This window comes from Malaclemys terrapin, chromosome 4, assembly GCF_027887155.1.
Source record: "Malaclemys terrapin pileata isolate rMalTer1 chromosome 4, rMalTer1.hap1, whole genome shotgun sequence".
In the NCBI taxonomy this organism is placed as follows: domain Eukaryota; kingdom Metazoa; phylum Chordata; order Testudines; family Emydidae; genus Malaclemys; species Malaclemys terrapin.
The window spans coordinates 4,172,365-4,196,011 of NC_071508.1; the positions used below are offsets into that span (position 1 = coordinate 4,172,365).

Here is a 23,647-nt window from a genome sequence, read left to right on the forward strand (position 1 = left end):
TGAAAGTAGAAGGCAGCCTGGGTGAAAGTGATCATGAAATCATAGACTTTGCAATTCTAAGGAAGGGTAGAAGGGAGAACAGCAAAATAGAGACAATGGATTTCAGGAAGGCAGATTTTGGGAAGCTCAGAGAGCTGATAGGTAAGGTCCCATGGGAATCAAGACTGAGGGGAAAAACAACTGAGGAGAGTTGGCAGTTTTTCAAAGGGACACTATTAAGGGCCCAAAAGCAAGCTATTCCGCTGGTTAGGAAAGATAGAAAATGTGGCAAAAGACCACCTTGGCTTAACCACGAGATCTTGCACGATCTAAAAAATAAAAAGGAGTCATATAAAAAATGGAAACTAGGACAGATTACAAAGGATGAATATAGGCAAACAACACAGGAATGCAGGGGCAAGATTAGAAAGGCAAAGGCACAAAATGAGCACAAACTAGCTACGGGAATAAAAGGAAACAAGAAGACTTTTTATCAATACATTAGAAGCAAGAGGAAGACCAAAGACAGGGTAGGCCCACTGCTTAGTGAAGAGGGAGAAACAGTAACAGGAAACTTGGAAATGGCAGAGATGCTTAATGACTTCTTTGTTTCGGTCTTCACCGAGAAGTCTGAAGGAATGCCTAACATAGTGAATGCTAATGGGAAGGGGGTAGGTTTAGCGGATAAAATAAAAAAAGAACAAGTTAAAAATCACTTAGAAAAGTTAGATGCCTGCAAGTCACCCGGGCCTGATGAAATGCATCCTAGAATACTCAAGGAGCTAATAGAGGAGGTATCTGAGCCTCTAGCTATTATCTTTGGAAAGTCATGGGAGACGGGAGAGATTCCAGAAGACTGGAAAAGGGCAAATATAGTGCCCATCTATAAAAAGGGAACTAAAAACAACCCAGGTAACTACAGACCAGTTAGTTTAACTTCTGTGCCAGGGAAGATAATGGAGCAAGTAATTAAGGAAATCATCTGCCAACACTTGGAAGGTGGTAAGGTGATAGGGAATAGCCAGCATGGATTTGTGAAGAACAAATCATGTCAAACCAATCTGATAGCTTTCTTTGATAGGATAACGAGCCTTGTGGATAAGGGTGAAGCGGTGGATGTGGTATACCTAGACTTTAGTAAGGCATTTGATACGGTCTCGCATGATATTCTTATCGATAAACTAGGCAAATACAAATTAGATGGGGCTACTATAAGGTGGGTGCATAACTGGCTGGATAATCGTACTCAGAGAGTTGTTATTAATGGTTCCCAATCCTGCTGGAAAGGCGTAACGAGTGGGGTACCGCAGGGGTCTGTTTTGGGACCGGCTCTGTTCAATATCTTCATCAACGACTTAGATATTGGCATAGAAAGTACGCTTATTAAGTTTGCGGATGATACCAAACTGGGAGGGATTGCAACTACTTTGGAGGACAGGGTCATAATTCAAAATGATCTGGACAAATTGGAGAAATGGTCTGAGTTAAACAGGATGAAGTTTAACAAAGACAAATGCAAAGTGCTCCACTTAGGAAGGAAAAATCAATTTCACACATACAGAATGGGAAAAGACTGTCTAGGAAGGAGTACGGCAGAAAGGGATCTAGGGGTTATAGTGGACCACAAGCTAAATATGAGTCAACAGTGTGATGCTGTTGCAAAAAAAGCAAACATGATTCTGGGATGCATTAACAGGTGTGTTGTGAGCAAGACACGAGAAGTCATTCTTCCGCTCTACTCTGCTCTGGTTAGGCCTCAGCTGGAGTATTGTGTCCAGTTCTGGGCGCCGCATTTTAAAAAAGATGTGGAGAAACTGGAAAGGGTCCAAAGAAGAGCAACAAGAATGATTAAAGGTCTTGAGAACATGACCTATGAAGGAAGGCTGAAAGAATTGGGTTTGTTTAGTTTGGAAAAGAGAAGACTGAGAGGGGACATGATAGCAGTTTTCAGGTATATAAAAGGGTGTCATAAGGAGGAGGGAGAGAACTTGTTCACCTTAGCCTCTAAGGATAGAACCAGAAACAATGGGTTTAAACTGCAGCAAGGGAGGTCTAGATTGGACATTAGGAAAAAGTTCCTAACTGTCAGGGTGGTTAAACACTGGAACAAATTGCCTAGGGAGGTTGTGGAATCTCCGTCTCTGGAGATATTTAAGGGTAGGTTAGATAAATGTCTACTAGGGATGGTCTAGGCAGTATTTGGTCCTGCCATGCGGGCAGGGGACTGGACTCGATGACCTCTCGAGGTCCCTTCCAGTCCTAGAATCTATGAATCTATGAATAATCAGATACATAGGGAGCTTGTTGGTGGGGGCTTGAACAGATGCAAGGAGCCTGTGGCATGTGCTATGAGCTCTGCTTGCAGAAGCAACAAAGGTGTGAGACCCTCTTCTATGTGTACACACACACACAGCTCTATGCTTGAGAAGGCAAGATCAAAGAAATGCCCTGATGCGTTGAGTGAAGGTGGGGAGGTTTGGGATGATCCGTAGTCACTTGGGGAATTTGTTCCAGCCTGGGACCAGCCCCTGAGAAAGTTCTGTCTCCTCTATTGTATTATTATTTATTGGGAGAACGATGGTAGGAATTAGGACAACCCCAAGCATGGGGCAGGTCCCCATTGCTATAGGCACTTCATAGTATTTATCAAGTGTATTACGGTAGTGCCTAGGAGCTGCAATCATTGGTCAGGATCCTATTGTACTAGGCACAGTACATTATTTACTGGGTGAATTATGGTAGGACCTGGGATATTTGCCCTTGGACCACACCCCCACCGTGCTAGGCACTGTACAGAGGCAGAACAACAAGACCCAGAGGGGCAGACTTGTTAACCCTAATCCTTATCCTGGAGCTTGACATGTTTTTCCAATTCCCTGGGCCCAGGCCTTGGAGCGAAGGACAAGCCTTTCAACCAGGTTCAATATTCTCAGGGTATGGAAATTAAGCCAGATTCAGGTGGGTATGCATTTATGGTGCAGTGCTCCACTTTCAACGTGGGTGAAACCCAACAGGAACAAGACCCTCCTTTTCTGGAATCGGAGCATCCGCACATGGCATCATTCAGGAGTTGCTCCTGAAGGGAAGTCGGTGGAGGGAGTGGACAGGTCTGATGCACACCCAATATCCCGCACTGCAGTGTTCCGTAACAGGGGCATTGGAAGCAGGGGAGTTGCCAGTGGTTGCACTCTGGGTCAGGAGAGGCCCCTCGCCCTCCACTGCGTCCTTCACCCTCTGCTTGTACTGACGCTTGAAGAAGCCAAACTGGAAGGAGACAGAGAGGGGAGACGGTGAGAGCCAGACAGACACAGGCTCATGGCCGAGGAGGAGGAGGGATAGGCTGTGGGAACCTCTGAAGGAAACACCCTTGTCCCTCCCCCACCAGCTGGGAGAACCACAGGCCCTGCCCTCATAGCGATGGGCTGTGGGGGAGGGGTCCAAGCCCTTCTCCACTCACCTTGGGTCTGGGCTGCGGTGATGAGAGCCAGCAGGATCAGGCCAGCACGCTGCTGCCCACGACCTTGGAGCGCTCCACCACTGTCTGCACCTGGGGAAGAGGAGCTGTGAGATGGGGATCCAGGAGTCCTGGCACCATCACCCGCCCCTGTTCTAAACCCCCAGACCTCACTTCCTCCCAGAGCAGGGACAGGACCCAGGAGTCCTGGCTCCCAGCTCTAACCACTAGCCAATGCTCTCTCTATCCTGGGCGCCGTCACTCTGGTACCTGGCGCTGGACGAATCCCTCCTTCTGGGTGTATTTCTTCTCCTCGTATTCAATCCGGGCCTCGCTCACCAGACTCACTTTCTGCTGCTGAGTCTGGAACAGAGAAATTCACCGTCCGTGACTGGAAATGACACAAACCATCCTGGAGCATCGTCCCAGGGGGACCCAGAGCAATTTAGAGGCCGTTCACACAGGAGCAATCCCTTGCACAGCACTGAGATGCAGCCACCTCTGGGGGGGGGCTCAGGGGCTGTTCACATGGTGGGATCTCTTGCCTGGTGCAGGGAGGCAGAGGCAGCTCTCGTACCTGGGAGACCCACTGGAAGCCAACGTTCCCTTTGATCATAAACTCCAGTGGTTGCTGCATTTCCAGGGAGGCGATTCTGCACCGGATCTTCTTACAGGTGGCCACGGAGCAGTCCTGGGGGCGGAAGGATATCGCCGGGTGAGTCAGGGGGCGTGCAGGGGCTCAGCATGGCCATGAGGGTCTGGGTCTGTCTATAGCACTTGCTGTCTGTGTTACTGCAGAGGGAGAAGAGCTGCTGGGATCGGCACTGGTCTGTACTCACCAGCAGGGGGCGATCGCTCATCTGCTTCACAAAGTCCTTTGAACCGGGCGTTTCCACGTCACTGGTGCACTGAGCCAGCTCAGGCTGGGGAGGGAGAGACACATGGTGTTAATGGGGGTGGGAAGGGGACATGGGGCCTTTCCCCTCTAGGAGACACCAGCACCAATCCGGCACCAGGGCACAGGACTGGCTGGTTCAGAGGCAGGGGCAGGGGGTCTTTCCCCCCTAGGCAGCCTGTCCCAGCAGGGGGCCCTATAGGGCAGAGCAGGTGTCACTGGGCCCATCTCACACACACACACAAGGGCAGGGAGAGGCAGGTACCTTGGAGGGGACGACCTCAGAGGCGTCCCACACCCGGACCCCGCTCAGCTCCACGGGGAACTGGAATGTGACCGAGATGGGGACGCTTCGCTGCCGCAGGTTCTTGACCTGAAAGAAACAGACTCTCCAAAAGGCACTGCAGGAAGAGACCCAGGAGCTCTGATCCCCAGCTCCCGCTCTAACCCTCTAACCCCACTCCCCTGCCAGATCTGGGGATAGAACCCAGGAGTTCTGGCTCCCTGCTCACCCCCACCCCTCTGTGCTCTAACACACTAAATCTGACTCAGGCAGTTCCACTCCCTCCCTCTTGCCCTGTCTCCCCACCTCACACTCTGTGCTGCCATCCTCACCTCGTACCGATGTGTCACTGGCACGCTTGTCCCTTCCTCCTTGGTGGAGAAGTTGACATACTTGGTCGATTCTTCAAGGCTGGGGGAGGAATAGGATGGAAAGAAGGAGAGAGATGCAAGTGTGATGGATGGGGCTGGAGAGTGGGGTGAGGTGTCATGTCCAGAAGGGGGCGCTGTGCTGCAAGAAAGGGCTCAGTAGGGGGCGCTCTCCCCTTGCAGTCAGCGCTGGCACCTATGACCAAGCGTGGCGCTAGGGACACTGTGCTGCAGGGAAGAGCTCAATAGGGGGTGCTGTGCTGCAGGGAACAGGGGGCCCAGCAGGGGGCGCTCTCCCCTCTGTCTCCACACTGACCTACCTGGTGAGAATGATGAAGATGCCGTACTTGACTGGCAGCTCCGCCCGGTGTGATCAAGCTGGTGTTTTTGCGGGGAGGATTCGGTGACTTACCCAGAGAAATTGAAGGAGACTGCTAACTGGTCATCGCAGCGGCCATCCATGCCGCAGTCCTTCTGAAACGGGAGCTGGGGGGAGACCAGGAGAACAGGGGTCAATGGGGAGAGGGCTGCAGCACCATCTGCCAGAGTGACAGTGCAGGGACCCAGGGGCCCTCCAGTTACCCCAGCACTTCCCAGTCCCCTGCACAGGGGACAGCTGAACCCATCATCAGCCCTGCCCTTGCCACCCACCCACTCACCCATACCCCTCCTCCCCCTTCCAACTCCCGGCTCTGGCCAGCAACAGTATCACTCTTCTAGGGGTGCCAGTGCAGGGGGCCTGCCTGGATCACTGGGGGATGGGGAACAGGGCATGGGGCCTTGCCCCTCTAAGGGACCCTGGCCAAAATAAGTTTTGAAAATTTTTCAGCAAAAATCATTTTTTTAGCCAAAAATATTTTGGTTTTTGGACAGAAATTTGGGGAACTTTGAGGAGAAGTTGGAATGTTCCCACCTAGGAGAGACAGGTCCCTAGCCAAGGCAAACTGGGCATCCATCTCTGTCGCCCTCTAGTGTCTATACTCTGTAAGGGGTTTAGGAAGCTGCTGCTGGCTCTGAACTTTGCAGTCTCTCACTTTTGAATGCCAACATCACTGGTTCGATCCCTGCAGCAGACCCACCGTGGGGCCTGTCTCTGGCATCTTACCGAGCCTGCAGACACCAGCGCAGAGTCCTCACTCAGGATGGGTCTGAGGCCACCGGCGGCAGTGATGGGCTCTCCCTTCAGGGTGTAGTTGAAGCGTAGGGTGATGGGGGTCAGAATGTCTTCGGGACAGAGCTGGGGACAGAGAAAGACACGTTGGGCCCCTGAAGGGAAAGAGGAACTGGGATCCAGAGAGACGTTTGTTCTCTGGGTGATTTGGGAGCAAGGGGTAGGGTTGGAGGATCAGACACAGTAGGAGGGGAAGGAGCCGGGACACCCAGTACTCACAGGTAACATTATCCGGTACGTCTCACATTTCTTCTCGATGCTGAGCCGCAGCTCCCTGCTCAGGACTGGGCCGGTGGCATCGAAGGCGACTCGGATCTTCGTCCGCCCGGGGTCCAGGGCCAGGCTGTACTGGATGGTGCTGTAGATCCTGTCACCTATGGGGGAGGGGAAATGAGGGACAGAGAGAGACACAGTGGGAACCTCAAGGGTAAATGAGACATGGGGCCTTTCCCCTCTAGGCAGAGCTGGCTCCAGTCCAGCCCCAGGGCAGGGGACTGGCTGGCTCAGGGGGGAGGGGAGCGGGGGGGTGGGTTTGGTCTCACCTAGGCTGTCCATGGTGCTCTTAGTGATGGTGAAGCAGACCTCTGCCCTGCTGGCCTCTGTGTTGAGCTGCTCTGGCCCCTGGCAGTCAAAGGCCGAGGTGGGGATCGTGGGGGGCTGGAAGCTGATAGAGACCCCGACTTTGAGCACCGGCCGGGACCTGCCATGGGGGGAACAGAACATCACCCAGCTGCTCCCTGCAATGGGGCCAGACTCCCTCCCGCCCCTGAGTCTCCCACCCAGCCTGGATGTGCTCACAGCACCCAAGGGAGAAAAGTTATGGATTTGCAGCTCTGCTAGAGGAGATGCGGGGGGGGGGGGGGGGAATAAGGGAGCAGTAAAGCAGGGGCAGCAGGTTTGTATAACTTTTGGTGAGGCCTAGAACAGGTCCAAGTCCTGTTCTCCCCCTCACCCCGTCACACACACCTGCCTAAGACTCCTGAAGGGAGTTTGGGTGCTGGTTGCGGGCTCTGGGCTGGGGCAGAGGGTATAGGTTCAGGAGGGGGTACCATTTCTGGGAGGGAGTTTGGGAGCAGAAGGGGTTTGGGGTGCCACACAGTGCCCCCCAACACATTCAGAGGACACGCTATGCCCAGCACCCCCACCCACAAATCCACAGGACCCTGAACACAACCACCCCTGCACCAGCACTCCGCCGCCCTCAGCCCCACCTTAGCCAAGAGAAGCAAGGGTAGGGAAGGAACGATAGAGGCATGTGGGAGCAGCGGGTGGAACTCGGACCCAAACTTTGGTGGAGCTGGGCCTCCAGGCCCAGGAATATCCCAGAGCACCACGGGCTCATGCAAATCACCGGCCCTGCAGCAAATCTATCATTGTGCCTTTCTCCAGTACAGGGGAGACACACACACACACACACACACACACAATGTATTGCTACTGTGTGCCGCCCTGTCTTCACTACAGATAACTTAGCTTAATGAAGCATGGCAGATTACTGGTTCTCATTCTCAAAATGTTGCCTCAAAGGCTCCCTGATTCCAATAGCTCCCTTGTGCCCTTTCAATAGCCATGTTATCTGGCTGCTCAAAATCAGCATCCAGGTGATCTGGCTCAGCACTCCACCCCGGGCAAGCTTTTCACCCTGAGCCCCACAGGCAGCTCTGACCATTGGAATGTTTTCCTCACTAAGATCTAACCTTCCCGAAAGGCATCGCCAACGCACTTTTAATGTGCCAAAGGCACATTCCACAGTCATTCTGCATCTACTCAGTCTGTTGTTGAAGCGCTCCTTGCTGCTGTCCAGGTTTCCCATTTAAGGCTCCATGAGCCATGGGAGTAAGGGATACGCTGAGACTCCCAGGATCACGATGAGCATTTCAACATCCCCCACTGGAATCTTTTGGTCTGGAAAGAAAGTCCCTGCTTGCAGCTTTCTGTGCAGGCCGGTGCTTCTGAAGATGCGCATGTCATGCACCTTCCCCGACCACTCCACGTTGATGTCAGCAAAACACCCACGGTGCCTGCAGTAACATGGAGAAGTGCCCCTTTCTGTCGATGTACTCTGTCACAAGATGGTCCAGGCTAAAATTGGAATATGCATTCCATCTATTCCCTTCCCGTAGTTAGAGAATCCCATTTCCACAAAGCCATTCACTATTTCACGTACATTGCCAAGAGTCATGGTCCTTCGTAGAAGGATTTGATTAATGGCCCTGCACACTTGCATTAACGCAGGCCCTGCAATGGACTTGATGACTTCAAACTGATTCAAAACTGGTAGCAGTCCAGGGTTGCCAGCTTCCACACTGCAATCACCACGCACTTCTCCACCGAGAGGGCAGCTCCCATTTTGGTGTCCTGTCCTCATTTTGCACTGCAGGGCTGGGGTGAGCTCTGTACACAGTTCCAGGAAGGTGGTTTTCTGCACCCACTGCTTGTCATCTCAGAGCTGCATAACAATGTGATCCCACCAATCAGTGCTTGTTTCCCAAGCTCAAAAGCTACAGTCAACTGTGTTCAGCTGCTCCATGAATGCCAAAAGTAATCTGGTGTTGTTTCTTTCCATGGCACACAGCGGGTCAGGCAACTCTGGTTCCTGTTCAGATTGGGAGCTCATGATATACTGCATGACCATCCATGATGTGTTCATAACAGCGACCACAACAGTACAGATCAGTGCAGGAACCATCTTTTCAGGCAGAGGTGGCAGGTGCACAGTAAACATTGAAAAATGCCACAGAATGCAGTCGAAAGCCCATGGAATGCTGGGATGGAAAGAACTGCATCATGGGACATTGATTCCACACCCATGATGCACTGCGATCCACTCCACCTTCCCACAACACCTAGCTGTGGAATGTGGTGAGTAGCACACTGAGGTAGGTACCCACAGTGCACTGCTCTCCACTGCTACAGAACCAAGTGTGGATGCGCTCTGCTGACACAAGGACCGTAGTGTGGACATGGAATAGCGATGAAATTACTGCACTTTTAGATTGTCAGCATAACTTGTATTAAAAATACTCTCTAGTGTAGACAAGGCCTGAGACTGTCGTGCAGAGCAGTGCAACGACACAGAGTTACTTACCTCAGGAGCAGGACCTGCCCTTGTGCCCCCACCGCGATGTCCGGCAGTCCATCCCCCGTCAGATCTGTCCCACCACTGACAGCTTGGCCAAAGTAGTGCAGCTTGCTGGGAAACTGTGACCCCACTATGCGCTGTGGGGCAGAGAGAGCATTAAGGGATGCAGAAGGGGTGAGTGTACTATATAATGAGCACAAGGGGGCACCAGAGGATAAGGGTTAGGAAAGGGGTGAGTACACTGTATAATGGGCACTAGGGGGCTGTGGGGTCCCATGCTGTCCCTTCAGGGCTGTGTACTGACCCCTACCCGTAGGAGCTGGGCTCACCTGTTTGTACTGCGGACTGACTCCTCCCTTTTCCCCATGGAAGATGTACAAGGCCCCATGATTGTCATTCTCCATGGGAGCCCCGATGGCCACATCCATCTGTCCGTCCCCGCTGATGTCCCCGATTTCAGACATGCTGGCCCCGAAGCGCCCAGACACTTCCCCCGTCTGTCCATGTAGTGTCTTGGTGCAGATCATCGTCGTCCGCTGGAGGCCCAATCCAAAAGACACGTTGGCAAAGGATCAGCACATGGTGTCGTCAGAGAGTGATCCCTACCAAGCTCCTTTCCCTCTCTCAGCAGCACAGTGTGTGCCCCCCCTCCCGACTCTGGGGCCCGGGGCCAGAACTAACTGGGAGGGAAGAGCGCCCCCTACTGAGCCTCTACCCTGCTTCCTGGAGCACCATGCCCCCTACTGCAATACTAATTGTCACAGCATCACAGCAGTCCAGGCAAACAAGAACCCCCGGCCACCCATCTTCCCCATGGCTGCACTCCTCTTTCTTACCGGCAAGTTCATCTGGCAGATATAGACCAGTCCTCCATTCAGAGGTGTACGGTACAAAGGGGCTCCGATTAGAACCAGGTCCGTGTTTCCATCTCTGTCGAGGTCCACAGCGCACAGTGTACCCCCGAAATGCGAGCCAATCTGGAGAGGCAGATAAGCCACCCCCTCAATTTAGTCACCTCCTGCTTCTTCTCCCACCGGGACCCTTCTCACCCTCTGGGGATAAGGATTCAGTCACAATGTCCATTCCATCTTTAGCCTTACCCTCCCTCAATGCAGCCGGTGTCACTATCTCTGTAAGCGTTCTTGAACAGACAGGCAGCTAGATCTTGGAGGGACGGGAATGCTGAATGCTAACTGTGGTGCAGTTCTTTTCAGAGGTTGGGCTATCACAAGTCAAGTTCATCACTGACTGAGCCACTGTTATAAGTTTTGTTTAGGTGGCATGTATAGGCAATTGGACTTAGAGAAATTCACTTTGTTCGTGTAGTGTGATCTTTTACAGACACTGTTAATATCACTAGTAATGTTATTTCCTTGCCTGAGTCTCTCTAGCCTAGATCCACAAAGGTATTTATGTGCTTAACCCCCTGGACTTTACTGTCTCTGTGAGCCGCAAAACCTCTGCCTGGCTGCCTCTGACCCCTGTAGGTGCCTAAGTTTTTGCAGCAGAAGCTCCTTTGTTGCTGTCTCAAGGGCAGGGCTTGTGCCTTTACTGTCTTACTCTAAGCATGCAGTTACCCGGTGCCTATTTCCCCCCCCCCCCCCACATCCCAGCATGCTCCACAAACTAGGGGAAGACAGGCGCTGCTCTATCTAACTCCTCCACCTCCGGTCGGTGTGGTCAGAGGAGAAGGAACTGAACAGGCACCTGCTATTTCTCAGTTCAGTGCTCTAACCCCTGAGCTGTGGGATACTCTGATGTGGGCTCCCTCAGTCTCCCCTGTTAAAGTTGTTCCACTTTAATTAAGTAACTAAGTATCAGTTGGGCCACAGAACATGTGCAAATCACAACTGCCTGAGAGAGGGCAGATACCTGGTTAAATCCTTCTTGCTAATTAGGCAAAGCAGGGATTTGAACCAGGGGTCACCCATGTCCTAGGTGAGAACTCTAATCCCCACTCTATAAGGGAAACGTCTCTTGTCTCCTACAGTTGGTTTGTGAATATCTCAGCAGCTCTGAGCATTCCTATTGGATGAGACCCAACATGTCGAGTAGGTGAAGAGTGCCTGTGTCTCTCTCTACCCTCCCCGCAGTCGTCGATCGCTGGCAGAGTCAGGTGCCTCCCTGCAACATCACGATGCCTAAGTCCCTTGGTGGGTCTGGGCCTCTGTCCATATCCACCTTACGAGTTCCATCTAGACTGTAAGTGAAGGTAACAGAAGTGGGTTATTGGAGAGATGCTGAATGTCAGCTGCGGTGCAGTTCTCTAAACCAGTCAAGTTTATCCCCTGCCTGAGGCTCTCTGACCGAATCGTTCCTGAAGGTGAAGCCAAACACAAATATTACACAATGTCAAAAGCTTACAGGCATCCTCCAGAACTCTTCTTCTCTCACACCCACACTCCACATTACCTGTAACACTCCCCATACCTGCTCTCCCAACAGCTCTGATCTGGGTGTCCATTCCCCACCCTTGGTATCTCTGCTGAACAGGAGGACTTTGCCGGTGTCTTGGCATAGAGGGACTCCGACCATGTAGGTGGTCTGCCCGTTGGCTGTGATGACCTGAGATGAATAACCTCAAAGGAAAAGAGAGACATGGGGAGGTGACATGGGAAACAGCCATACAACAGTGTGATGGGTTGGACCACCCCATCCAGGATGCCACCTGATGGACTGGGTTTTCACTGAGCCTCTCCTGCTCCACCACCCTGGATTCCCTCTCCCTGTTCTTCTGAATTAAGCTGTCTGGTCTCGTGCAGCACACACACACAGGTAGGGCCACACCCAGCGCCAGACACAGACTGAAGTCAGCTCTATGTGAGAGGACTCACTTGGAGCTCACGTGCACACCCTTTTGGGCAATAAACTCAAAATAATACTGTCTTACACTGTACAGAGAGATCTGCACAGCGCAAGCTCCTAAAAATTCACCCTCTCCCTCAATGTGGAGAGAGATGTACACAGCTTCTTGCACCCCCAGGCATGAATTGTACAAACTGAGTTATACTATAAACAAGAAATAACTTTATTAACTACAAAAGGTAAATTGTACGTGATTATAAGGGAAAGCAAACAGAACAAAGCAGATTACCTCAATAAATAAAGAAAACTTGCAAACTCAGCATAACACACTAGACCGGTAGGATACAAATAAGCAGATTCTAACCCTGAGTGATAAACAGGCAGCACATTCTTAAGGCACAAGTCGCCTTGGCTTTCCCAGGTTTTCATACTCAGGCTAAAAATCCCTCTAGCCTTGGACCATCACTTCCCACGGTTCTGTCCTTGCCCCTCAGATATTTCCAGGCATGTTGTTGTAGGGAGAGTAACATCCCCCATGATATCATTGTCCCCTTTTTATATCTTCTTCCCACTCGCTGTAAAGCTCTCTTGCTGTGACCTGGGCCAAACAGTTTCAATTCTGCAGTGCTATCTCTGAGAGGTTTCTATTGTACCCAGTTCCTGGGGTAATCCATGTGCGTATGTGCATTTCCTCAATAAGCCATTAACACTGTTTGGCCTTTTTAGCATTGTACCTGAAAGGCTGCTTGTGCGTGTTGTGAACTTCACCACACATTTCAGTAACACATATGTAGCCAAACTTCATAACTTCACATAGAACGATAACACCCACAATCCAATGAGATTAATGTTCAGCAGATCAAGACATTTAGAATAATCCCTCACAAGACATAGTTTGTACAAACCATATCCTAATTACAAGACAGTGGTGAATATTGGGGTGTCGGGGTGTCACAAACAGTGCTACACAGAGATCCCTTCCCCAGAACTAAGAGGAAGCCCCCTCTGGGGTGATGAGCAGGGGCTGTATAAATAGGTAAGGGGAAATCTTTGGGTTTGTTCTTACCGAGGGAAGCATCATTCGTGTCCCCAGAGGTTCTGGGTATGTTGATGAAACTCAGCTTCCCACTGCTCCTGTACAGGTATATCCCAGTGGACCAGTCATAGGCTCCCACCACTCCCAGCTCTGGATTCCCAGCAGCTGCTTGTCCCACAGAATCATAGAATATCTGGGTTGGAAGAGACCTCAGGAGGTCATCTAGTCCAACCCCCTGCTCAAAGCAGGACCAACACCAACTAAATCATCCCAGCCAGGGCTTTGTCAAGCCTGACCTTAAAAACTTCTAAGGATGGAGATTCCACCACCTCCCTGGGTAACCCATTCCAGTGCTTCACCACCCTCCTAGTGAAATAGTGTTTCCTAATATCCAACCTAGACCTCTCCCACTGCAACTTGAGACCATTGCTCCTTGTTCTGTCATCTGCCACCAGTGAGAACAGCCGAGCTCCATCCTCTTTGGAACCCCCTTCAGGTTGTTGAAGGATGCTATTAAATCCCCCCTCACTCTTCTCTTCTGCAGACTAAATAAACACAGTTCCCTCAGCCTCTCCTAAAAAGTCATTTGCCCCAGCCTCCTAATCATTTTTGTTGATGTCCGCTGGACTCTTTCCAATTTGCCCAAGTCCTTTCTGTAGTGGGGGGAGGGGTCCTAAAACTGGATGCAATACTCCAGATGTGGCCTCACCAGTGCCAAAGGGAGGGGAATAATCACTTCCCTCGGTCTGTTGCCAATGCTCCTACTAATGCAGCCCAATATGCCGGCCATCTCAACCTTGAAAACCCATTTCTAGAGCCCCAGGGCCACTGTGGCCCCTGCCCCAGCTCTGTTACCTTTGAAGGCGAAGAACTTCTCCTGCAGCTGGCTATGGATGCCCTGGAGGGCATCGAAATTGTCCACCCGGAAGACGTGCTCGTTGCTGGGCTGAGAGGCGATCTCCTGGAGCTCCTGTTGGGCAGCAGCACTGGAGAAGACCTGGCCGACCTTCACGGAGTAGAGGGAGGTACAGGAGAGACCAGGGCATTGGCATCAGTCACAGCCGAGAGCCCTGGACCAACACCCACCCGCCCCGAGGCCTGCTGGGCCCTAGAGAGGCACGGCTCAGCCAGCGCCATGTGCCGCTCCGGTGAGTGGGGGGTCGATGGAGCCTGGAGTTATGGAGCCTGACTCATTTCAGCACCGAGTTGTGTCGGTTGTATCAGCAGCGGGGCACAGGGGGCTTCTTGCCATGGGGATTGTCAGCACTCTGGGGCCCTGCAAGACTCAATCTCCAACGCGTAGTGAGGGGTGAGTGCCACAATGTCTCTGGGGGATGCCTCAGGGCAAGGGGTGAAGGGCTGGGATCACCATGTTAGTCTGGGTGGGTAGCGTGCAGTCGATTCAGAGGTGGAGTCAGGCACCTCCTGTTCGCTGGGCCTGACAGAAGCAGCAGACAAAGGTCAAATAAGGTCCAATGGCTGGAAGTGGAATTTACACCCATTCAGTTTGGAAAGAAGCTATCAGGTTTAATCATGAGGGGAATTACCATTGGAGCAGCTCACCACGGGCCACGGTGGAGTCTCCATCCCTGGCAATTTTTATCTCAAGACTGGCTGGTTTTCTAGAAAATCTGTTCTGGGTCCAGCAGGGATTATTAGGGTCTTTTCTCTGGCCTGTGCCACATGGATGCTCAGACTAGATCATCGCAAAAGTCCCTTCTGGCCTGGGAATCTATAACTCTAAACCCGAGTTTGTTGATGAAAGGCAGCTTACGTCGACCTAACTCGGTAAGCGACCTCGCTAAAATGTAGCTCCCACCCATGTAACTCGCCCACTACACCGACTTCATAACTCCACTTCCACAAGAGGCGTTGCTTTTAGGTCAATGTCGTTAGGTCGATGCAGTGTCCATATAGGCACTGGATGGCTTACATAGCCCAAGGCTCCAGCTGTTGGCCCCTGGCGGTGGGGCTTCAACCCCACAATGCCCAACACTGACACTTAAATCAGTACAAGGTCCCCTCATGAGGACGTGCACGGCCGACAGGAGAGTAATGTGGACATGAAAAACTGATTTATTTACTGTGGTGGCTGTGTGATGACATAAGTTAATTTGACTTGCCCTTTGTCTTGCTGCTGATGCCCATTTCAATCTCTTTGGCTCAGCAGTTTAATGGAGATAAATGTCAAGTGACTGAGATCAGTTTGGGGAGGATCAGCGCTGTTGTTTGAGCCCCAGGGTTGTGCAAAAAAGACTTTATAAGAACCAGGTGACTTTGCTGTTTAACTAGGGGGGGCTGTATCTCAGAAACCCCTTGTGCAAATGACCCAGAATTTAGTCACTCATCTTAACCTGAATTTGCATGAGGCAAACGAAATTTTATGACAATCTGAATCAGCACATGGACGGTAGGGCAGTCAGAAAACTCAACCTTTTACTAGACAGTGCTGCTCAACCTGAACAACAGAGGAACTCCAGCTCTCCTACAATGTCACACGTTGACCCGGTTACAACCCAGGGTCAGTTCTTCTCCCTTATCTGATGGGAACGTGGACAGGGGCTAAGATCCATACTAGTTCTCTGCACAGCCGCGTCTCACCCCGATGGCGTAGCGGATGATTCCAGCTCTCTCAGCCTCGGGGATGGCGTCTGAATAAGAAAGTGGGTCTCCAGTTTTCTCCCCATCTGTGATCACAATGAGAACCTTGGTGGCCTCATCCCGAGCTCCTCTCCCAGAGGTGAACAGCTCCCGCCTGGAAAATGGAGGGTGGAGAAAGCATGGGATGGTTCTTGATACTTAACACCTAGCGCTTATCCACTGCTTTGGCATTGCAGATCTCAAAGTCCTTTACAAAGGAGGTCACTGTCATGTCTCCATTTTACTGATGGGGAAACTGAGGCACGGACATGACTTGCTTAAAGTCACAACACAACAGAAGCTCAGAACTGGCAATAGAACGCCAAAGTCCTGGCTCCCAACATCTCCACCCCACTTTAACCTACTCGTCCCCATTTCTCTCCCACAGATGAGGATAGAATCCAGGAGTCCCAAGCCCCTGTCCCTTAGCTTCCATATCCTTGCAGCTCATTCCCTGTGGCATCAGCATGGGGAGGAGGGCAATACCTACACCACTTTCCGGATGGCTGTGGCTGTGTGCGTTGCTCCCATGAGCTGCCAGACCGACCTGAGGAGGCGATCGGGGTCACGACTCATCCTGTACTGTAAGAAGTCGAAGTGCTCTCTAAATCTGTGCGAGTACTGCATGAGGGCAAACTGCAGGAGACAGGGGAAAAGGGAGAAAAACAACCCCGGGGTGGAGGGTAAGAAAAGCAGGAATCAGACTCAGTTAAGGCTGGGGAAGGCGGTCAGGATGTAGCTGGTTCTGCAGGAATTTTTTCCTGGTTTTGGATGCAAAATCCATTGCTGCTCCCTGCACCACAGCGCCCCCTAGTGCCGAACTGAGGCCAGCACTGACTGCGAGGGGCAGGGTACGTAGTCAGGGTTCAGCCTCTTCCCGTTACCTGCGTGTCGGTGCTGCGGAAACGCTTCATGATCTCAGAGAGAAACGTCTTCATCTTTCCAAAGTCCACAGGTGCGATGCTGCCCGAGCCGTCGATGAGGAGCGCTATGTCTGTGACATGTTTTGGGCACTCTGAGAGGAACAGGAATGAAGTATGTCCTGACTCAACTCCACAAACATGGGAAACCCATCAGAAAGAGCTAGACCAGACCAATGGGCGCATCTAACCTGATATCCCGCCCCCTGCAACCACCCTGATCAGACCCCTCGGCCCCTCTGTCGTAACATCATCCCGTCCCTGCCATGGAGAGGTCCTGAGAGTAGAGCATGACATGCACTGGGATGAAAAAAATACACCCCACCCGCCTCCCAGAGCTGGGACAGAACCCAGGTGGCCTGACTCCCAGCTCCTACTGACATCCTGAATCAAACCAATGGCCCACCTAGCCTGCTATCCCACTCCCCATCAGACCCTGGGCCCCTCTAGACTCATCTCCCCTCCACCTCCCCAATGTCCGTGTACCCACCCACAAACCCAGGGTGTAAGTCCCCCCCATACACACCCCTGTGTCACCCCTCACCTGGCTGTGTGTCCAGGATGTGCTGGAGTTGCCAGAAGCTCTGCTGCAGAGGGAAGCAGTAGTGACTGACATACATGTTCTCCCCACAGGCCCGGTGCACCGTGGGGCACGAGAAGGACAGGATCAGTAGGTGCCCCTCTATACAGAGCACTGAGGGTGGGGAAGAGAGACTGGGGCCTGATACCTCCCCCACACACCCCCACCATGGATATGCAGGGAAAGGCCCTGCCAGGGCAGGGGCCCCCTCGAGTCAGACAGGACCTCGGAACCCCAGATCCCAGCACTGAACTCTGAGAGGAGACAGGGGAGACACACGGGGGCATCATCTGCTTACCACACTCCCTGCTACAGCAGTGGCCAATCACTGTTGCCATGGCAATGTCACCCGGTTGCCATGCTCCCTGCTATGTCCATGCACAGTCACTGTAGCCATGGCAGCAACCAAGTTCCAACTCTTCCTGCTACCTCAGCACACAGTCACTGTCACCATGGCAACATCAGCCAGTTGCCTCCATCCCCCACAACATCACTTCACAATCACTGTAGCCAAAGTGAGGACACCTGGCTACCACCATTCCCCACTGCATCGTTGTACCACTCCTCCAGTTACAGGAGTTACCAACAGCCCTCTCACACTTATTGTGTAGTCATGGGGATGTCACTCAATTGTCACCTCTGCACCATTCCACCAGCCACACTGATGCAACCCAGTTACTACCATCCATAAGTAGTGGGGTTTCGGGAGGGAGCTGTCCTCTGTAACAATGAGGGAGAAAATGTGGGACCCCAGTCCCAGCACCCATCTCATTAGAGTGTGGTACCTACCTGGAACTCGGAGCCTTGAGCAGCCAGAGACAAACCAAGGGACATATTCATGGCATCGGGGGGCCCTGAAAGAGGAGAGATGCACACCAGGCTGAGCAAATCAACTCCACTCCTGTCCCAAAGCGGAGGATAAAATTGAGAATTCCTGACTCCCAACTCTAACCACTAGACAATCCCTCTAGCCTGGGACCATCACTTCCCACGGTTCTGTCCTTGCCCCTCAGATATTTTCAGGTGTGTTGTTGTAGGGAGAGTGACATCCCCATGAAATCATTGTCCCTTTTTTTATATCTTCTTACCACTTGCTGGAAAGCTCTTTTGCTTTGACCTGGGGACAAACAGTTCCCATTGTGTAGTGCTATCTCTGAGAGGTTTGTATTGTACCCAGTTCCTGGGGTAATCCTTGTGCTTATGTACATTTCCTCAATAAACCATTAACACTGTTTGGCCTTTTTAACCGTTGTACCTGAAAGGCTGCCTGTGGGTGTTGTGAACCTTACCACACGTTTCAGTAACACATACATAGCCAAACTTCATAACTTCACATAGAATGATAACACACACAATCCAAGGAGATTAATATTTAGTAGATCAAGACTTTTAGAATAATCCCTCACAAGACATAGTTTGTACAAAAAATATCCTAATTACAGTGGTGAATATTGGGGTGTTAGGGTGTCACAAACAGTGCTACACGGAGATCCCTTTCCCAGAACTAAGTTGGAGCCACCTCTGGGGTGAGGAGCAGGGGCTGTTTAAATAGGTAAGGGGAAATCTTTGGGGTTGTTCTTACCCAGGTAAGCATCATTCATGTCCCCAGAGGTTCTGGGTACGTTGTGGAAACTCAGCTTCCCACTGCTCCCGTACAGGTATATCCCACTGGACCATTCATAGGCTCCCACCGCTCCCAACTCTGGATTCCCAGCTTCTCCTCGGCCCACAGAATCATAGAATATCAGGGTTGGAAGAGACCTCAGGAGGTCATCTAGTCCAACCCCCTGCTCAAAGCAGGACCAATCCCAACTAAATCATCCCAGCCAGGGCTTTCTCAAGCCGGGCCTTAAAAACCTCTAAGGATGGAGATTCCACCACCTCCCTGGGTAATCCATTCCAGTGCTTCACCACCCTCCTAGTGAAATAGTGTTTCCTAATATCCAACCTAGACCTCCCCCACTGCAACTTGAGACCATTACTCCTTGTTCTGTCATCTGCCACCACTAAGAACAGCCGAGCTCCATCCTCTTTGGAACCCCCTTCAGGTAGTTGAAGGCTGCTATCGAATCCCCCCTCACTCTTCTCTTCTGCAGACTAAATAATCCCAGTTCCCTCAGCCTCTCCTCCTAAGACATGTGCCCCAACCCCTTAATCATTTTCGTTGACCTCCGCTGGACTCTTTCCAATTTGCCCATGTCCTTTCTGTAGTGGGGGGCCCAAAACTGGATGAAATAATCCAGATGTGACCTCACCAGTGCCAAATAGAGGGGAATAATTACTTCCCTCGATCTGCTGCCAATGCTCCTACTAATGCAGCCCAATATGCCAGCCATCTCGACCTTGAAAACCCATTTCTAGAGCCCCAGGGCCACTGTGGCCCCTGCCCCAGCTCTGTTACCTTTGAAGGTGAAGATCTTCTCCTGCAGCTGGCTCTGGATGCCCTGGAGGGCGTCGAAATTGTCCACCCGGAAGACGTGCTCGTTCCTGGGCTCAGAGGCGATCTCCTGGAGCTCCTGTTGGGCAGCAGTGCTGGAGAAGGCCTGGCCGACCTTAATGGAGTAGAAGGAGGTACAGGGGAGACCAGGGCATTGGAGTCAGTCACAGCCAAGAGCCCTGGACAAATACCCACCCGCCCTGAGCCCTGCTGGGCCCTTGAGAGATACGGCTCAAGGAGAGTTGGGGGGAAGGGGGCTGCTGGAGCCTGGAGTTATGAAGCCTGCCTCATTTCAACACCGAGTTGTGTCAGTTGTATCAGCAGTGGGGCACAGAGAGCTTCTTGCCATGGGGATTGTCAGCACTCTGGGGCCCTGCATGACTCAATCTCCAGGATGTAGTGAGGGGTGAATGTTGCAATGTCTCCAGGGGATGTCTCAGGGCAAGGTGTGAAGGGCTCAGACCACCATTTTAGTCTGGGTGGGTTGCGTGCAGTCGATTCAGAGGTGGAGTCAGGCACCTCCCATCGCTGGGCCCGACAGAAGCAGCAGACAAAGGTCTAACAAGGTTCAATGGCTGGAAGCGGAATTTTTACCCATTCAGTTTGGAAAGAAGGTGTCAAGTTTAACAATGAAAGGAATTAACCATTGGAGCAGCTCACCATGGGCCGCAGTGGAGTCTCCATCCCTGGCAATATTTAACACAAGACTGGCTGGTTTTCTAAAATATTTTCTCTGGTTCTAAAAGGGATTATTTGGGGCAGTTCTCTGGCCTGTGCTACATGGGAGCTCAGACTAGATCATCGCAAAAGTCCCTTCTGGCCTGGGAATTTATGACCCTAAACCTGAGTTTGTTGATGAAAGGCAGCTAACGTCGATCTACCTCTGTAAGTGGCCTTGCTAAAATGTAGCTCCCACCCATGTAACTCACCCACTGCACCAACTTCATAACTCCACTTCCACAAGAGGCGTTGCTTTAGCTCAATGTAGTTAGGTCGATGCAGTGTCCATATAGGCACTGTGTGACTTACGTAGCCTAAGGCTCCAGTTGTTGGCCCCAGGCGGTGGGGCTTCAGCCCCAAAATGCCCTGCACTGACAGTTAAATCAGTACAAGGGCCCCGGTGAGGATACGCACCGCCGACAGGAGAGTAATGTGGACGTGAAAAACCGATTTAACTACTGTGGTGGCTGTGTGACCACATATCTTAATTCGAGTTCAGTGTGTCATGTAAACTTGCCCATTGTCTTGCTGCTGATGCTCATTTCAATCTCTTTGGCTCAGCAGTTTAATGGAGATAAATGTCAAGTGCCTGACACCAGTTTGGGGAGGATCAGAGCCGTTGTTTGAGCCCCACGGGGTGCAAAAAAGACTTGATAAGAACCGGGTGACTTTGCTGTTTAACTGGGGGGGGGCTGTATCTCAGAAACCCTTTTTTCAAATGATCCCAAATTTAGACCACTAATCTTAACCTGCATCCCCATGAGGCAAACCAAATTTTACGACAATCTGAGTCAGCACATGGACCGTAGGGCAGGCAGAAAACCCAACCTCTAACTAGGAAGCTCCGCTCAACCTGAACAACAGAGGAGCTCCAGCTCTCCTATAATGTCACACGTTGACCCAGTTACAACCCTGGGTCAGTTCTTCTCCCTTATCTGGTGGGAACCTGGACATGGGCTCAGTCTCAGATCCACACTAGTTCTCCGCACAACCGCGGCTCACCCCAATGGCGTAGCGGATGATTCCAGCTCTCTCAGCCTCGGGGACGACATCTGAATAAGAAAGCGGGTCTCCAAATTTCTCTCCATCTGTGATCACAATGAGAACCTTTGTGGCTTCATCCCGAGCTCCTTTCGAAGAGGTGAAAAGCTCCTGCCTGGAAAAGTGGGGGGTGAAGAATGCATGGGAGGGTTATTGATATGTAATAATAATATATGGAGATATACCTATCTCATAGAACGGGAAGGGACCCTGAAAGGTCATTGAGTCCAGCCCCCTGCCTTCACTAGCAGGACTAAGTACTGATTTGGTTCCCGATCCCTAAATGGCCCCCTCAAGGATTGAACTCACAACCCTGAGTTTAGCAGGCCAATGCTCAAACCTCTGAGCTATCCCTCCCCCCAAAATATGTAATAACACATACCCATCATCCACTGCTTTGGCATTGCAGATCTCAAAGTCCTTTACAAAGGATGTCACTGTCTTGTCCCCATTTTACTGATGGGGAAACTGAGGCACGGGGCGGGGACATGACTTGCTTAAAGTCACACAGCAACAGAGGCTCAGAGCTGGTAATAGAATGCCAGAGTCCTGGCTCCCAGCATCCCCACCCCACTTTAACCTACTAGTCCCCATTCCTCTCCCACAGATGAGGATAGAATCCAGGAGTCCCAAGCCCCTGTCCCTTAGCTTCCATATCCTTGCAGCCCATTCCCTGTGGCATCAGCATGGGGAGGAGGGCAATACCTACACCACTTTCCGGATGGCACTGGCCGTGTGTGTTGTTCCCATGAGTTGTACGACCGACGCGAGGAGGCGATCGGGGTCTTGACTCCTGTACTGTAAGAAGTCGAAGTGCTCTCTAAATCTGTGCGAGTACTGCATGAGGGCGAACTGCAGGAGACAGGGGAAAAGGGAGAAAAACAACCCCGGGATGGAGGGTCAGAAAAGCAGGAATCAGACTCAGTTAAGGGCTGGGGAAGGCGACCAGGATGTAGCTGGTTCTGCAGGAATTTTTTCCTGGTTTTGGATGCAAAATCCATTGCTGCTCCCTGCACCACAGCGCCCCCTAGTGCCGCACTGAGGTCAGCACTGACTGCGAGGGGCAGGGTAAGTAGTCAGGGTTCAGCCTCTTCCCGTTACCTGCGTGTCGTTGCTGCAGAAACGCTTCATGATCTCAGAGAGAAACGTCTTCATCTTTCCAAAGTCCACAGGTGCGATGCTGCCTGAGCCGTCGATGAGGAGCGCTATGTCTGTGACTTGTTTGGGGCACTCTGAGAGGAACGGGAATGAAGTACGTCCTGACTCAACTCCACAAACATGGGAAACCCATCAGAAAGAGCTAGACCAGACCAATGGGCGCATCTAACCTGATATCCCACCCCCTGCCGGCCACCTCGATCAGACCCCTCTGTCATAACATCATCCCGTCCCTGCCATGGAGAGGTCCTGAGAGTAGAGCATGACATGCACTGGGATGAAAAGAATACACCCCACCCGCCTCCCAGAGCTGGGACAGAACCCAGGAGGCCTGACTCCCAGCTCCTACTGACATCCTGAATCAAACCAATGGGCCCACCTAACCTGCTATCCCACTCCCCATCAGACCCTGGGCCCCTCTAGACTCATCTCCCCTCCACATCCCCATGGTCCATGTACCCACCTGTGAACCCAGGGTGTAAGTCCCCCCATACACACCCCTGTGTCACCCCTTACCTGGCTGTGTGTCCAGGATGTGCTGGAGTTGCCAGAAGCTCTGCTGCAGAGGGAAGCAGTAGTGACTGACATACATGTTCTCCCCACAGACCCGGTGCAGCATGGGGTACCCCTTTGAATAGAGCACTGAGGGTGTGGGATAGAGCCTGGGGCCTGATCCTCCCCCCATGGATATGCAGGGAAAGGGCCTGCCAGGGCAGCGGTCCCCTTGAGGCAGACAGGACCTTGGGACCCCACGGGGCCATCACATGCTTACCACAGTCCCTGCTATAGCAGTGTCCAGTCACTGTTGTCATGGGAATGTCACCCGCTTGCCATGCTCCCTGCTATGTCCATGCACAGTCACTGTCGCCATGGCGGGAACCAAGTTACAACATTTCCTGCTACCTCAGCTCACAGTCACTGTCACCATGGCAACAACAGCCAGTTTACCTCCATCCTTACAACATCACCTCGCCTTCACTGTAACCAAAGTGAGGATACCTGGCTACCACCATTCCCCACGGCATCGTTCTACCACCACTCCAGTTACAGGAGTTACCAACAGCCCTCACACAGTTAT

General features: G+C 51.9%; 1 protein-coding gene across 1 annotated transcript in view; it reads right to left on the reverse strand.

The window, feature by feature from the left end:
- The window catches only part of LOC128836849 (integrin alpha-D-like), an 80,261-nt gene that overhangs the window by 29,582 nt on the left and 27,032 nt on the right, over window positions 1–23,647 (reverse strand). The window contains exons 5-13 of the mRNA XM_054027514.1: window positions 18,005–18,067; window positions 17,178–17,291; window positions 16,598–16,728; window positions 16,204–16,349; window positions 15,675–15,828; window positions 13,903–14,079; window positions 13,561–13,618; window positions 13,104–13,238; window positions 11,663–11,811 (exon numbers count right to left, since the gene is read on the reverse strand). Coding sequence (XP_053883489.1) covers window positions 11,663–11,811; window positions 13,104–13,238; window positions 13,561–13,618; window positions 13,903–14,079; window positions 15,675–15,828; window positions 16,204–16,349; window positions 16,598–16,728; window positions 17,178–17,291; window positions 18,005–18,067 — 1,127 coding nt within the window. The remainder of the gene's footprint in view (window positions 1–11,662; window positions 11,812–13,103; window positions 13,239–13,560; window positions 13,619–13,902; window positions 14,080–15,674; window positions 15,829–16,203; window positions 16,350–16,597; window positions 16,729–17,177; window positions 17,292–18,004; window positions 18,068–23,647) is intronic.